The following is a 15781-nucleotide window of genomic DNA, read 5'->3' on the forward strand; positions in this document are numbered from 1 at the left end:
CGCTGGAAAATGAAGCCCCATTTTGTGAAATGTCAATCTGAAATGAGTGAGAGAGGAATGAGACATTTATACGCTGTACAATTACCTCCACCGTATTAGCCTCATCTAGTGTGTCCGGCCTTCATCTGGAGGAGAAACAAGGCATGATGGGAACAGCATCAGGTGGCAGTGAGCAGATGCTGGTGGCTGAGGCTCCATCTGTAATTTCCATACTAATAGTGCATCTTTAAAATTAGTGCATTTAGAGCAGTATGCTAAAGGTGTCTAGTAATGTAATCTTTGTGAAGTATGCAGTTTTGGGTCAGGATGGTTTTTATATTATTTCTTTGTGAATAGATCAATACTTTCATTCACGAAGATTCATTAAATTGATCAAATATGACAGTAAAGATATTTGTAATGTAATGTGTTATTCTTCTGAACTTTCTATTTAACTAAGCATCTTAAAAAAATTTATCACATTTCCCATAAAAATATGAAGCAGTACAACTGTTTTCAACATTAATATGAGTTGCTGGATTAATAGTTAACATTTGTTGCCATATTAAGGGAAAAAAACCATGGTCGTAGTTCTTATTTACTGTTATACTAAAGAAAAAAAAGAAGGCGCCTACATCTTGGATGGTATGAGGGTGAGTAAATTAACAACTTATTTCGATTTTTGGGTGAACTATCCCTTTAAGTACATATACTATAATTATGATGATGTTCACACACAAACACACACACACTCAAACGTGAATCTGCATTTGACACATTTAATTTCCACTTGATCTGAAATTAGATTCATGAATAATAATATGAGAGCAGTTAGCTCAAATTATTCCACTGTCACACTCGCAAACCTGAAAGACGGGAATTATTGAATTGTTTAAAGAAAGAAATAACGAGCGAATTACCCAGAAACTCTCATCTGCCTCTGATCTGCTGCATTCTTTTAAACCCAAAAGAGATCTTTAAATCACAGCTGCTGTTGAAGAGCCCTCGACTGGTGTTAGAGCAGGTTTGATTCTCTGAGATCAGAACAAACACACAGACCACATCTGATCCCAGACCAGCGCTCCTGACGCTTGCTCTGTAAAGAGAATCACCATGCATTAAAGCCAGAGATGGAGATTAGTTTTAATAAAAGAGTTTCATAAACTCATCTTGTCAGGAAAAGGAACAGGATCCAACTGCGGTTGAATGAATGACACGTTTATTGATAAAACTCAGAGGACTTAATCAGCTGGAGCACGAGACAGTCAGCACTCCGCAAGAAAGGCCAGCTTGGTGATCTCTCCGCAAGAAAGGCCAGCTTGGTGATCTCTTCGGCGACAGCCGCACAGCAGCTGGGAACAGGTGGCGGATCAGCACTGGAAAGCCGTAGCCGGAGTCCGAAGGCAATGCAAAGGTAAGTAGAGTCGGCCGCCTGGTGGATGCGGGCTACTGAGTAACGAGAGGCAAGTCAGAAAAAAAACAAAAAAAACAGGGACAGCAGATCGACTAGACAGAGGGAAAAAATACAAAAAACGAAGTCAGCAAACTATGGCTAGCAAGGAGAACGCTTAACTTTAACAATGCTTACGGACTGACACAAGACAGCAAACACAAGGGCATGATAAAGGGAAGATAATCAGCGAAAGACAGGGTGCAGGTGAGGGAGAAAACGTTAACAGGGATAACAAGAGGGGCGGAGAAAACATAGCGGGAATAGTGAAACACCTGGCGAGCCAGCAAAACCTAAATCATGTGCTCCAGGACAGAAAAAGCCTCAGACCCCACTGAGATCATGACAGTACCCCCTCCCCCAAGGACACCACCAGGCGACTTAAGGGAGGGGCTTACTATGTTTACGGCAGAAGTCATCGATCATCGACCAATCCAGAATATCCCGAGCCGGAACCCAACTCCTCTCCTCCGGATCGTAACCCTCCCAGTCCACCAGGTATTGAAATCCCCTGCCACGACGACGAACATCTAGTATTCTCCTAACAGAATCGACAGGAGAACCATCCACTAGACGAGGGGGAGGGGGGGCAGGGGAAGAAATGTTGGTATTAAGGGGGGACCTTAAAACCGGTTTAACCCTGGATACATGGAAAACAGGATGAACCCGACCAAGAGAGGAGGGCAACTTGAGCCGTATCGCAGCCGGATTAAGGACCTTGGTGATCTGGTATGGGCCAATGAACCTGGGTGCCAATTTGCTAGAGACAGCCCTGAGAGGCAGGTCCTTGGTAGACAGCCATACCTTCTGACCACAGACATAACGGGGCGCTGGAATCCGGTGGCAATCAGCTGCTGCCTTGGTCCGTCTAGAGGCCTGGACCAGGGCCTTCCTAGCCTTCCTCCAGACGTTACGACATCTTCGAACAAAGGCTAGGGCAGACGGAACTGCAGCATCGGGTTCCTGAGAGGGAAATAAGGGAGGAAGGTAACCAACAGAACATTCAAAGGGTGACATACCTGTGGATGCTACTGGAAGAGTATTATGGGAATACTCAATCCAAGTGAGCTGTTGGCTCCAGGAATGCCAGGCAGCGGAGGACTCGCTCGAGATCCTGATTGGCTCATTCACACTGACCGTTGGTCTGGGGCTGAAACCCTGATGACAGACTTGTAGAAGCCCCAATCTGTCGACAAAATTCTTGCCAAAACCGGGAGACAAACTGGGGACCCCTGTCAGAGACCACGTCCACCGGAAGGCCATGGATACGGAAGACGTGGTCAATTACCAGTTGGGCTGTCTCCTTGGCAGAGGGGAGTTTGGGTAGGGGCACAAAATGGACCGCCTTAGAAAAGCGATCCACCACTGTGAGAATAACAGTGTAACCATTCGAGACAGGCAAGCCAGAGACAAAATCTAAGGCAATGTGTGACCAGGGACGAGAAGGAAAGGGTAAGGGTTGAAGTTGGCCAATTTAGGGACGGTTAGAGACTCAGGGCGTAACACTCAGGGCGTAACACTGCCGGCACGAACAACTGACCCACCGGACACTCAACTGGTACTTCCACCCCTCGTCCGGCCTCCTCCACCGGCCGCTCGACGTCCCAGGAGAGAACCCCCACGGGATAGAGTATCAGGTTTGACGTTCTTAGCCCCAGGCCGGTACGAAAGGGTGAAGTTAAAACGGTCAAAGAAGAGTGCCCAGCGGGCCTTGCGCGGACTCAGCCTCTTGGCCGAACGGATATATTCTAAGTTCTTATGGTCCGTCCAGACCAAGAAGGGCAGCGCCGACCCCTCCAACCAGTGGCGCCACTCACCCAAGGCCAACCTCACCGCCAGCAGCTCACGATTGCCTATGTCGTAATTTCCTTCTGCAGGGTTAAGGCGATGGGAAAAATGTGCACAGGGGTGCACCTTCCCATCCTTACAGGAGCGCTGGGACAAGACCGCGCCTACCCCAACTTCCGACGCATCCACCTCAACAATGAATTGCCGTTCAGGATCTGGAACAGAGAGAACAGGAGCAGAGATAAACCGGGACTTTAAATTATCAAAGGCCTCCTGAGCCTGAGTACTCCAGGTGAACGGTACCTTAATTGAGGTGAGCGCCGTTAGGGGTAGCAGCTACCTGGCCAAAATTCCTGATGAATCGCCGAAAAAAATTGGCAAAGCCCAAGAAATGCTGCAGAGCCCTCCTGGAGTTGGGGACTGGCCACTTGGCCAGTTATGTCATTTAACCCTCGATAATCAATGCAAGGACGCAGAGACCCATCCTTCTTCTTAACAAAGAAGAACCCAGCGCCAGCAGGGGAAGATGAGTGGCGGATGAGTCCGGCTTTTAAGGATTCCTGAATGTATGCGTCCATAGCCTCTCGTTCAAGACCTGACAGGGAAAAAAGGCGACCCCGGGGCGGAGAAGTGCCTGGGAGGAGATCGATAGCACAATCAAACGGCCGGTGAGGAGGCAGCAAGGTGGCCCGGGACTTGCTGAAAACCAGTCGCAGATTGAAGTACTCCGCCGGTACCCCAGTGAGGTCAGCAGCCTCCACTTGCAACACAGGAGACACAGACACAGGAGAAGAGGCAGGACCAAGGCAAAATGCATGACACGACTGACTCCATGACACAATCTGACTGCGGGACCAATCCACATGAGGGCTGTGCTGAGCCAACCAAGGATGCCCCAGAAAAAGTCTGGCGTGAGGGGACTCCAGAAGGTACAGCACAACTGACTCATGGCGATTGTCTGAAACAACAAGACTTACGCGTGGAGTGGTGTGGGTGATGGTGGCTACCGGCTGACCAGAAAGACCCCAGACCGTGACAGGAGAAGGAAGAGAAATGGCTGGAATGCCCCAATTCTTAGCCGTGCAGTAGTCCAGGAAACTGGCTTCAGCGCCAGAATCAATAAGTGCCTTGCAGGAGTGAACTGAGTCCTGGTACTTGATGGTGGCAGAGAGCTGGGTCCGTGTGGAGGGGAGATAAGAGGAGAAGCGCCCACCAGGACTCCCCGGTTGACTAGTGGGCTCTGGCTTTTAATGGGCACGACTGAACAAAATGACCTGACCCTCCACAATACAGATAAAGGCCCTTCACCAGCCTATGTTGTCTCTCCTGGGCAGACAAACGCAGTCGCCCCAACTGCATGGGTTCAGAATCCATCTGGGATGATTGAGGCAGTTGTTGAGTCTTGAATGGCTGGGTATCTTCTAGCCCCCAAGATGGACGGAAAGTCAAGCGTCGTTGACGCAAATGAAGACGGCTCTCGACACGAATGGCCAGATCAATAAAGCCCTCCAGAGTCTTGGGTAATTTGTGTGTCGCAATCTCGTCCTGAATGTCAAAGTTCAGTCCCTCCCGAAACATAGCCCGCAGCGCCTCCTCATTCCAATCACAAAAGGCCGCTAGAGTCTTAAACTGAATGGCATACTCAGTAACAGAACGTCCACCTTGACGGAGCCATGCGAGTTTAGAAGCAGCCTCATCCCCCTTCACGGAGCGATCAAACAAATTCATCATTTCACAGCGAAATTCCTCAAAGTTCGAGCAAAAATGGGCCCTCGCATCCCAAACGGCCGTTCCCCACTCGCGAGCTTTTCCTGTCAGCAGTGTGATGACATAAGCGATCTTCAAACGTTCTGTAACGTAACGGCGCATATGCAGCGCGAACACCAACGCACATTGGGACAGAAACGCCCGACATGAATTCGGATCTCCGTCATACAAGGGCGGATTATTAGCATGCGGCTCGGGCTCGAGCTGAGCAAGAGGCTGGGGAACCACCGGAGCGGTGGACGACAGAACACTTTGTAGTTCACGGAAGCGATCACTTAATTCAGCCATTCGGGCATTGAGTGTCTCTACCTCCTGAGCGGTGGACGAAAGCTGGCTGGCTTGGTGGCCGAGGAGAGTGCCTTGATGCGCGATAGCCGATCAAACAAACTCTTCGCCCGCTGGATCCATTTCTGGTCAGTCCGTACTGTCAGGAAAAGGAACAGGATCCAACTGCGGTTGAATGAATGACACGTTTATTGATAAAACTCAGAGGACTTAATCAGCTGGAGCACGAGACAGTCAGCACTCCGCAAGAAAGGCCAGCTTGGTGATCTCTCCGCAAGAAAGGCCAGCTTGGTGATCTCTTCGGCGACAGCCGCACAGCAGCGGGGAACAGGTGGCGGATCAGCACTGGAAAGCCGTAGCCGGAGTCCGAAGGCAATGCAAAGGTAAGTTGAGTCGGCCGCCTGGTGGATGCGGGCTACTGAGTAACGAGAGGCAAGGCAGAAAAAAAACAAAAAAAACAGGGACAGCAGATCGACTAGACAGAGGGAAAAAATACAAAAAACGAAGTCAGCAAACTATGGCTAGCAAGGAGAACGCTTAACTTTAACAACGCTTACGGACTGACACAAGACAGCAAACACAAGGGCATGATAAAGGGAAGATAATCAGCGAAAGACAGGGTGCAGGTGAGGGAGAAAACGTTAACAGGGATAACAAGAGGGGCGGAGAAAACATAGCGGGAATAGTGAAACACCTGGCGAGCCAGCAAAACCTAAATCATGTGCTCCAGGACAGAAAAAGCCTCAGACCCCACTGAGATCATGACACATCTTTCCTCTGACTTAGAACTTTATCTGAATGTTTGACTTTTTCATTTCACTCTTCAGTGCAAAATGTTATCATTTTTATGATAATAGAATCAAATTTAATATGCACAGAGAGTCGTGATATAATAATCTCTATTTATCCATCGATCAGTCGTAGTTTTTGTGCTTTTTGGCTTTGTGAATTGAAACCCATCCAAATGATAAACCACTATGAAGCTCTGTACAGTCTTGCATGTTTTCTTCTGTAATGCTTTTATTTTTTTTCTATGTGTGTCAGTGTTTTTCTATTATTCATTATATGCAATTATTATTTTGAATTAGCATTTATTTTTTATATTTTGTTTCATTATTTTAGTTTAGTAATTTTATTTTCGTACAATTTTTATTTTAACTTTATTTTTGTTATAGTTTTAGTATTTTTATTTCTTAGTTTTATTAAACTTATTTCTGTTTTTTACATAAGTGCACTTATGGACATTTTAAAATATTTCTATGTTGCTTTCATTTATTTTTTTACTTTTTTCAGTCTCAGTTTAATTTTAGTTTAAGTTTTAGTAATTTTGTTGTGACTTTTGTCACTTTCATTCTTGTAAATTTTATATATTTCTATTTAGATTTAATTAGTAAGTTTTAGTTTTAGTAATTTTAGTACTTCATCTTATTTCCATTTTTTAAAATGATTTTCATTATAATATTTTTTACAAGTTTATAGTAAGTACATTTTGTTTAGTTTCAGCTTTATTTTAATTACCAAAAATGATTAATTTTAATAGTTTTAGTTAACAATAGCAACACTCCATGTCTATATTCATTCAGTTTAATTTTAATTTTATTTTAAATTGTAGTAATTTATTTTTTTGTCATTTTTGTGTTTTTGTTTTGTGTATTTATTTTGGCTTTATTTTTTATTTCAGTCTTAGATTTAGTTTTTTTTATCAAATATTTATATTTTATTTTAGCTTTATTTGTTACCAAAACAACAACAACAACAACAACAACAACAACAACAACATTTTAATAGTGTTAGTTAACAATAGCTACACTGTTGTTTGAGTGCAAGTATTCAGGCTTTATGAATTATTTTCATGCTTTTTAGGCCTTCACAGGTATCCTGACATTTTAAAGCAGTTTGTGTGGCCCTAATGATGATTTAATTTCTAGGCTTGATGATTCTAATGATAAATGGTTCAATGAAATGTGCATTACGTAACCAGAGTAATATAGAAATCAAACACACACACACAGTAATACACACATTTGCCGTTATTCACTCTCTCAGTGGTGATGCATTAAAATGATGAAGTGTGTCAAACACACACACACACACACACACACACACACACACACACCTCATCTGACTAATTCAAATGCAGTGAAAGTGAATTAAAGTTTTTTTCCACTCAGGCCTTAATGTGGCTGTTGTTATGGTTACGGTTGCCGAGGGCTTTTCCGACTGTTTATCCTGCTGGGTTAAAAGGCATTACAGCAGGGAAAATGCATTTCACTCTTATTTGTTAATTTTTTATTATTCTTTCAGCTTTTCCCCCTGTTTTCCGTGTCACCATCTGTTGATGGAAGTGTTGCACTCATTTCAGAATCTGCGGGCAGAGTTTGCCATGGTTTTTAACTGGGAATTTAAAAGAGAAAATTTCTTGGAATTTATATTGATATTCAAGACTTTAACAGGCTTTCAGAAGTAATTTCACTGGCCTTGATTATAACAGCATTTGCCAACTAGAGTTTTATATTTTGTGAGTCACTGGAGTGTGTTTGTGTGTTATTCATCACCGTGATGCTAGGATGGTTTCCAGGGCATTGCTATGCAGTTGCTAGGGTGTTTTGTGAAAGTGAAAGAAAGAGAAGAAAAGTGAAAGAAGAAAAGAAAGAAAGAAAGTAGAAGAAGAAAGAAAGTAGAAGAAGAAAGAAAGAAAGAAGAAAGAAAGTGAAGTGAAGTGACATTCAGCCAAGTATGGTGACCCATACTCAGAATTTGTGCTCTGCATTTAACCCATCCGAAAGTGAACACACACACGCAGTGAACACACACACACACACACACACACACTGTGAGCACACACCCGGAGCAGTGGGCAGCCATTTATGCTGCGGCGCCCGGGGAGCAGTTGGGGGTTCGATGCCTTGCTCAAGGGCACCTAAGTCGTGGTATTGAGGGTGGAGAGAGAACTGTACATTCACTCCCCCCACCCACAATTCCTGCCAGCCCGGGACTCGAACTCACAACCTTTCGATTGGGAGTCCGACTCTCTAACCATTAGGCCACGACTTCCCCGTGTGGCTGTTTTATCAATGCAAACGTCTGTCAGTCAAGCTGTCTGTCTGTCTGTCTGTCTGTCTGTCAGTCAAGCTGTCCATCAGTCTGTCAGTCAAGCTGTCTGTCTGCCTGTCTGTCTGTCAGTCAAGCTGTCTGTCAGTCTGTCTGTCTGTCTGTCAGTCAGTGAATCTGTCTGTCTGTCTGTCTGTCAGTCAAGCTGTCAGTCTGTCTTTCAGTCAAGCTGTCTGTCTGTCTGTCTGTCTGTCTGTCAGTCAGTGAAGCTGTCTGTCAGTCAGTCAAGCTGTCAGTCTGTCAGTCTGTCTTTCAGTCAAGCTGTCTGTCTGTCAGTCTGTCTGTCTGTCTGTCTGTCTGTCAGTCAGTGAAGCTGTCTGTCTGTCTGTCTGTCTGTCAGTCAAGCTGTCAGTCTGTCAGTCTGTCTGTCAGTCAAGCTGTCTGTCAGTCTGTCTGTCAGTCAAGCTGTCTGTCTGTCAGTCTGTCTGTCTGTCTGTCTGTCTGTCTGTCTGTCTGTCAGTCAGTGAAGCTGTCTGTCTGTCTGTCTGTCTGTCAGTCAAGCTGTCAGTCTGTCAGTCTGTCTGTCAGTCAAGCTGTCAGTCTGTCTGTCTGTCTGTCAGTCAAGCTGTCAGTCTGTCTGTCAGTCAAGCTGTCTGTCTGTCAGTCTGTCTGTCCTTCCATCTTGCCTTTTTCCATGTTTGTTTATTTATTTATCTGAGCTGTTTTATCAATTCAAACGAGTCATTATCTACTTAAATATGAATTAATTTTGCATATATTTTCAGGACAGAAGTCTAAACATTGGATAAAACCAGGTTAAAATTTTGTTTCATTTTGTTGGCATTAAATATTGGGTTTTTACTTAAACTACTGTCAACATTTAGAAGACAAAAAAAAACATTTTCAGCATGTTTTTAGGAATATATTTATGCAAATAATATATAAACAAAGTCCTCTGTAAAACCTTTAGAATTTAAATGGGAATAAATCTGTAAAGTTTGGTGCAAGTGCTGCTGAAGTGGAGATTGCAGGCTCATTTTGAAAATAAAGGGGCTCTTAAAGATGTATATTATAGTGGGAATCTACAAGCACAAATAAACAAAGTGCAATAAAATAAACACTTTGTGTATATTGGATGTTTTCTTTCCTGTAGTCTGTAAGAAGATGTTATGGAAGCAAAATAACCCAAAAATGACCAGTGTCTTGCCTTAAAAGTCTGACATCTATTGAAATGGTGGCTGTTTTTCAGTGCAGTCAGACGTTTAGAGCAGCTGTTGTTGTTTTTGCTCTAAAAGTCCCACCTAAATAGGAGGCATGGAAATGATGCACTTTGTAGTTTGTGGTTGTCCGATGCAGCTGTCATCAGTATGTTAACATCTGAGGATCCAATTTACAGCTGCACTCTCGTTCTGCCCCGTGGTAGAGAATTACAGGTGAATTTGATGCTCAACACATTTCATCAAGGAGAAATATATATATTAACAGCGTAGCCAAACGTGGTGTGTATTATTGTGCATGAACATGTTAAATCTTGGTAATAGAAATGGGATTGAATTAGGCCTTCGAGTGCTGCATGAAGAGCCAGAGTTAAAGCTTATTCTGATTTCAATCTTTAGTGTCGATTAAGGAGCTTTTGGTTTTCACACGCTTTTGTCTGTGGCACGGTTTGGTGGGTCTGTATGGTTTAAGCCAGCTGGGTAATTGAAATGGTGTCTTATTACCATGTGAAATAGTTATTGTGAACTCTCAGGATAGAATGACAGATGAAAATGATTTTTTTGCAAAGAGAAAAGGGCTGATTTATGATTCTTATGGGAGCAGTTGTCAAGATCTTTTCTTCCTGAGAGAAAGAACGACACATCGGTGAGATTACATTCCTTTTTGAATACTCATCCAGCTCTGTGATTTAGTTTTCACTTCAGTCCTATAGTTAAGGAAGAAAGGTACAAAGATGATCAGTCTAAGTGATCAGGGATCTGATCACATCTGATTGCTAAAAACTAAGCTGAATCACATGTGACAACAATGCATTTTGAGTGAATGGTGATCTGTCCTGACAGTAGCTAAGGACCACATACTCGCCTGTCAATTATCTATTCAACTATGACTCACTGATTCAAATGATCCGGCCGGAGCGAGTCTCCAATTAACAACTCACCAATTCAATTGATTCAGTCAGACAGAGTTTACAGTTAACAGCTCACTGATTCAAATGATTCGGTCAAAGTGAGTCTTCAGTCAACAACTCACTGATTCAAATGATTCGGTCAAAATGAGTCTCCAGTTAGCTACTCAGTGGATTCACAATTCTGACTCAAAAGGCACCAGAAATGGGAGATTCTTGGAGGTCAAAAAGTAAGTAACTAATGGTGAATTTTAGGCTTTATTATTGTAAATGAAAATCATAGATCAGGACTGTCAGTTGTTTGTGAACTCGATCTGCTTTGAAGGGTTTAAGCCCACTATATGAAATGCTTAAATGTGGATATATTAATATTATTGAATCACCTCTCAGTGGGGTAGGTTTTAGGTAAAAACTAAAAATTAAAATATTAAAACATTAAAGTAATGCAAATTGCTGCTCTTGCATCTAAGCCCGCTGAAGCAGTGAGTTTCAAACTGGTATGTTTGCATACTCATTAAATTAAAAATAGTAAAATAAACGTTAATCGCTCAGTACTTTTTACAGCTAATACATTAGATAAATATTCAAATACTTTTGTTCTTTTACTTGAGTAAAATTGAAATGGAGCATTCAATACTGTTACTGGAGTAATGTTTTATGGTATCTGTACTTTTACTCAAGTGCTTGTTTTGTGCATGGTAGTACCATGAAAACTGTGACATGTCTCAATAGATATATCATTCAAAATATCTTAATATCATATAAACAAGTCTTTCCAGTCCTCACAGGAAACAGATTAGATGTTAAAGTGATCTGTTTAAGACAAACAATAGACTATTCTAAGAAGAGTAACTGATGTGCCGTGTTTTTCATTATTCATTTCCAGTCAAAATGCATTATTTGTAGAAGTCATCTAAGTGATAGATGAAGCACTTTTGGCCATCGCTAGCATGGCTCTCGGCCAGGATCAGTCCACAGTAATATAGAGTCTGTCGAGTAAGTGTTTTTTCCTCTTAGGTAAAAGCATTTCTGCTCAGCCGAAAAACGCTGCGAGCGTGAACTCTGAATGTGTAGGTCACTCTAAATGTTATGGTATGCGCATGTACACGTGATGCTGTGTGTGTTTGTCATGTTTTAATGCTTAATTTGGATTAAGACAATGATAAACACACATACACCAAGCGCCGCTTCGGTCCAGGAGGTGAAAGGGTCAGTTTGGCCTTGAAAAAATGCTCGACAGCACATTTTCCTGTTGTTCTTTGCCGGTGTATTGCTGATGTAATAGGACACTGTATAAAAAGCGACACTAGCAAAGCCTTCATGAGTTCAGATCACTCAATATTCACTCTTTCTCCCTGAGAGCCGCATTTATCTCTCCTCTGAGGAGTCTCGCTCTCATCATTCTTTATCTCAGAGGGACATTAAGTGTGACAAATCCAATTACCCTTTGCCTCGGTAATTAGCATTAGTGCCGACGTTTATGATTGCCGTTTATTTACCAGACTGAAGGTGCAACAATACTGTAAGCGTACGTTAAACTGGCCATTCACGGTGATGAGCAGCTCTAAATGTTTCTCTGTGAACCCTGTTGATGTACAGTGCTCGAAACTCATCATATTTATGGTATCTGCCTTTTCTTGATGCATTGCGCTCTTGTGAGAGAGAAACTCACCTGCTGAGATTCATTTGAGCTCTGAGAGAGAGAGAATGAGAGGGAAACTGCATTGAGAGGAATGCTTGTGTGGGAAGAACAGGTCAATGGCAAACGCTGATGCATTTTATTTTATTTATTTATTTTATTTAACCTTTATTTAACCAGGTAAAATCAGTTGAGAACAAGTTCTCATTTACAACTGCGACCTGGCCAAGATAAGGCAGAAACAGTGTGACAACACAGAGTTACACATAGAAATAAATAAATATCCAATCAACAAACTGATCCCTATACAACATACAAACGTAATGCAAAGAACAATATAATGATGTAGCCTACACGTATACACCCAAATAGACCTTAAGAGCTTAAAACGGAAAATAAAATATAAAAATTCTATAGTGCACCATAAAAGGGCTGCTAACAAGAGCAGGGATCAGTAAATAATTTTGAAATCTGATGCTTAAAGTTACCAAGGGAGATCGGTACTTCTATTTTTAAAGATTTTTGCAATTCATTCCAGTCGTTGGCAGCAGAGAACTGGAAAGAAAGGCGGCCAAAAGAGGATTTGACTTTGGGGATGGCCAAAGAAATATACCTACTAGCACGCGTACTACGAATTGAAGTTGCTACCGTGACCAGTGAGTTGAGATATGGAGGGGATAAGCCTAATAAAGACTTATAGATGACCAGGAGCCAGTGAATTCGGCGGCGAGTATGTAGTGAGGGCCAGCCAATAAGAGAATAAAGATTGCAATGATGAGTAGTGTATGGTGCTTTGGTAACAAAACGGATAGCACTGTGTTAAATTACATCCAGTTTACTTAGTAGAGTTTTAGAGGTTATTTTGTATACAACATCACCAAAATCAAGGATCGGTAAGATGGTAAGCTTTACAAGGGCATATTTGGCGGCATAAGTAAAAGAGGCTTTGTTGCGATATAAGAAACCGATTCTAGATTTAATTTTCGATTGTAAATAATTAATATGAATCTGAAAATTAAGTTTACAGTCTAACCAGACACCTAAATATTCATAGGAGTCCACTTTTTCTAATTCGGTCCCGTCAAGAGTAGTAACGGTAATCGGATGAGCAGCTGTGGGCAGTGTACGATTAAAAAGCATGCATTTAGTCTTATTAGCATTTAAAAGCAGTTGAAGGTCAAGTTGAAGCAGTTGAAGGCATGTTGTATGGCATTAAAACTAGTTTGAAGGTTAATTAACACAGAGTCTAAAGAGGGTCCCGATGTATATAAAATGGTATCGTCTGCATATAAATGGATTAACGAATCACCAGCAGCACTAGCAACCTCATTGATATATACAGAAAAAAGGGTTGGCCCCAGAATTGAACCCTGAGGCACCCCCATTGAGACTGCCACAGGACTGGACAACATGTCCTTTGATTTTACACACTGAACTCTGTCTAAAAAATAATTTGAGAACCAAGCAATGCATTCTCTTGAGAAACCAAAGTTGTTTAGTCTGTCAATAAGAACACAATGATTGACAGAGTCAAAAGCCTTGGCAAGATCAATAAAGACGGCTGCACAATAATGTTTACTATCGATAGAGGTTATGGTATCATTAAGTACCTCTAGCGTGTATTTCCATTTGTACATGAAGTGCTGCATTCTGGATAGACTTCGGCTCTTTGACCTGCATACAATGAATCTCATACACAAAGTTTACATATGGGTCATTCCTGGGATTCTGTAACATCTCAAAACATCATTTGAAAAACAATTTTTTTTTTTCAACTACATTTAATTATTTTTTCAGATTTCAGATTTCAACCCCATATCGGGCAAAATGGGATGGGTTTAAAAATAATTTTACATTGAACTTTTCTTTTAAAACAAAAAGTATATGTATATATTTTATTATCATATATATTATTATTATAACAAAAGAACCATATTATTAAAACATTTACAAGAAAATTAATATATATATATATATATATATATATATATATATATATATATATATATATATATATATATATATATATATATATATATATATATATTATATCAAAGAACCAATGTACACACACATAACGTTAAAATTAAAAAAAAATTCATTGTCATTGTCTCTTAAAAGATGCATTTGTGCTCTGCTTTAGTTCATCTTTCTCTCTGACTTTGACTTTCTCAGCAAAATCAGATTGATCATTGTTGATAATCAGCTGGTAACAAGCCAGAGTTTAAATTAGCTTTTAATGTGCTGATTTTAACAGGTAGAAGAAAAGATTCTTGAGTGAGAGTCACTGCGTCAAACACACCTCATGACACTCAAGACACTCACCTGCTCTTATATTTGCAAATAAAAGAAGTTATTTTAATTTATGATCATTTACATTTAGACATTTGATATGTTAATTGCTTTTTGTAGTTGTAAGTCTTTGTCTGTACCAAAAAGCTGTTTTCTCCACAATGTCCTGATGTCCGTCCTGTTTCAGAATTTTTGTGTAACATTTATTTTATTTTATGAGTTTAATTTATTTACTTATTTATTTTGATATCATTTACTTTACGCAATGTTTTCATCTCCAGACTGCCGTGACATCCTGTTACCCATGATGCTCCGGGAGCTGAGCGGGGCGTTGGCCGTAGTGGGGGAGGGGCTTCAGGATGAGAAGCGCAACAGCGTCGAACTTCTGAATAACATCCTGGAGGTGCTGAGCCGAAACGATGTGGTAAGAGCCAATCAGAGAGCAGCACACTAATACACCAGCCAATCACTGCACAGTCAGTGGATTTCTGGAGACATTTCATTCAATAGTGAAAAACCATTGATTAAAAATAGTTAGGTCCTATTAAAAATGGATACACTAAAATTGCTATACAATATAAAGAAATACTGATTAAAGTATTGTGTTTCATGCATCATGAGTTTAATATTTTGACATCAACTATTCATTTTTTACTTTTTAATTGGGAATTTAGAAGTTCTTGAGATTTTGAGGATTCAGAACTTCCACTTTTTTGAGGATTATAATTATGATTTGAAAAATGCATCTAATCAAGCACACACACTCACCTAGATGTAAAATCTGAGCGGGTTTTTAATTACTAAAATGGCGGCGGATTATACTCGGTTCTTTGATGTCTGATGCTCTAATCTCACTTTCCAAACGCTGATGCGCTTAGACACTGAACTTCCTGAACTTCCTCTTCCAAAGAAAGTGGTAAAATGGAGACAGAGGGAGATAATGAAGGAGGTCACGACACTGCCGTGTGTTTATCAGCGCTGCCTGTTTAACCCAACCAAATTGTTGCTCTCACACAAAAACCGTTTTTGTCGTTTGTGTGTGTTTAAATCCTTCCTCTTAAAGACTGCTTCTGAGTTCAAAACAAGTGTAGATCTATTCAAAGATCTGTGGCATAATGTTCATTACTACAGAAAATAATTGCATACTTTTAAAGAAATATGTATACTAATATGTTCCAGTAGAAACCTGTGGGGTTATACATGTTTTTATTATTGAAATTTTATTTTTAAGAACATTAGTAATATGTTTTGATATATAAATTTTTATATCCATTTAAAATGCTAAATAATTTTAAATATGTGTGTGTTTTAATATATTTTATAAATTATGTTATATAAATATATATAAAGTATTATATAATTAAAATTGTATTAATGTATACATTTTATATAATTTAAAATCTAT

The 15781-nt window shown here is 40.8% G+C and overlaps 1 protein-coding gene and 1 long non-coding RNA gene across 2 annotated transcripts in view; one reads left to right on the top strand and one right to left on the bottom strand.

Moving 5' to 3' along the window:
- LOC132109877 (dedicator of cytokinesis protein 2-like) overlaps nucleotides 1–15781 on the top strand; it is a 125754-nt gene that overhangs the window by 55206 nt on the left and 54767 nt on the right. Inside the window, exon 25 of the mRNA XM_059516274.1 lies at nucleotides 14658–14800. Coding sequence (XP_059372257.1) covers nucleotides 14658–14800 — 143 coding nt within the window. The remainder of the gene's footprint in view (nucleotides 1–14657; nucleotides 14801–15781) is intronic.
- On the bottom strand, nucleotides 1307–3650 carry LOC132109880 (uncharacterized). Its single transcript, XR_009424560.1, has 3 exons — nucleotides 3558–3650; nucleotides 3358–3432; nucleotides 1307–2392 (listed from the first exon to the last, which is right to left on the bottom strand). It is a non-coding gene; the product is annotated as an uncharacterized LOC132109880 (long non-coding RNA).

This window comes from Carassius carassius, chromosome 29 (genome assembly GCF_963082965.1).
Source record: "Carassius carassius chromosome 29, fCarCar2.1, whole genome shotgun sequence".
Lineage (NCBI taxonomy): Eukaryota > Metazoa > Chordata > Actinopteri > Cypriniformes > Cyprinidae > Carassius > Carassius carassius.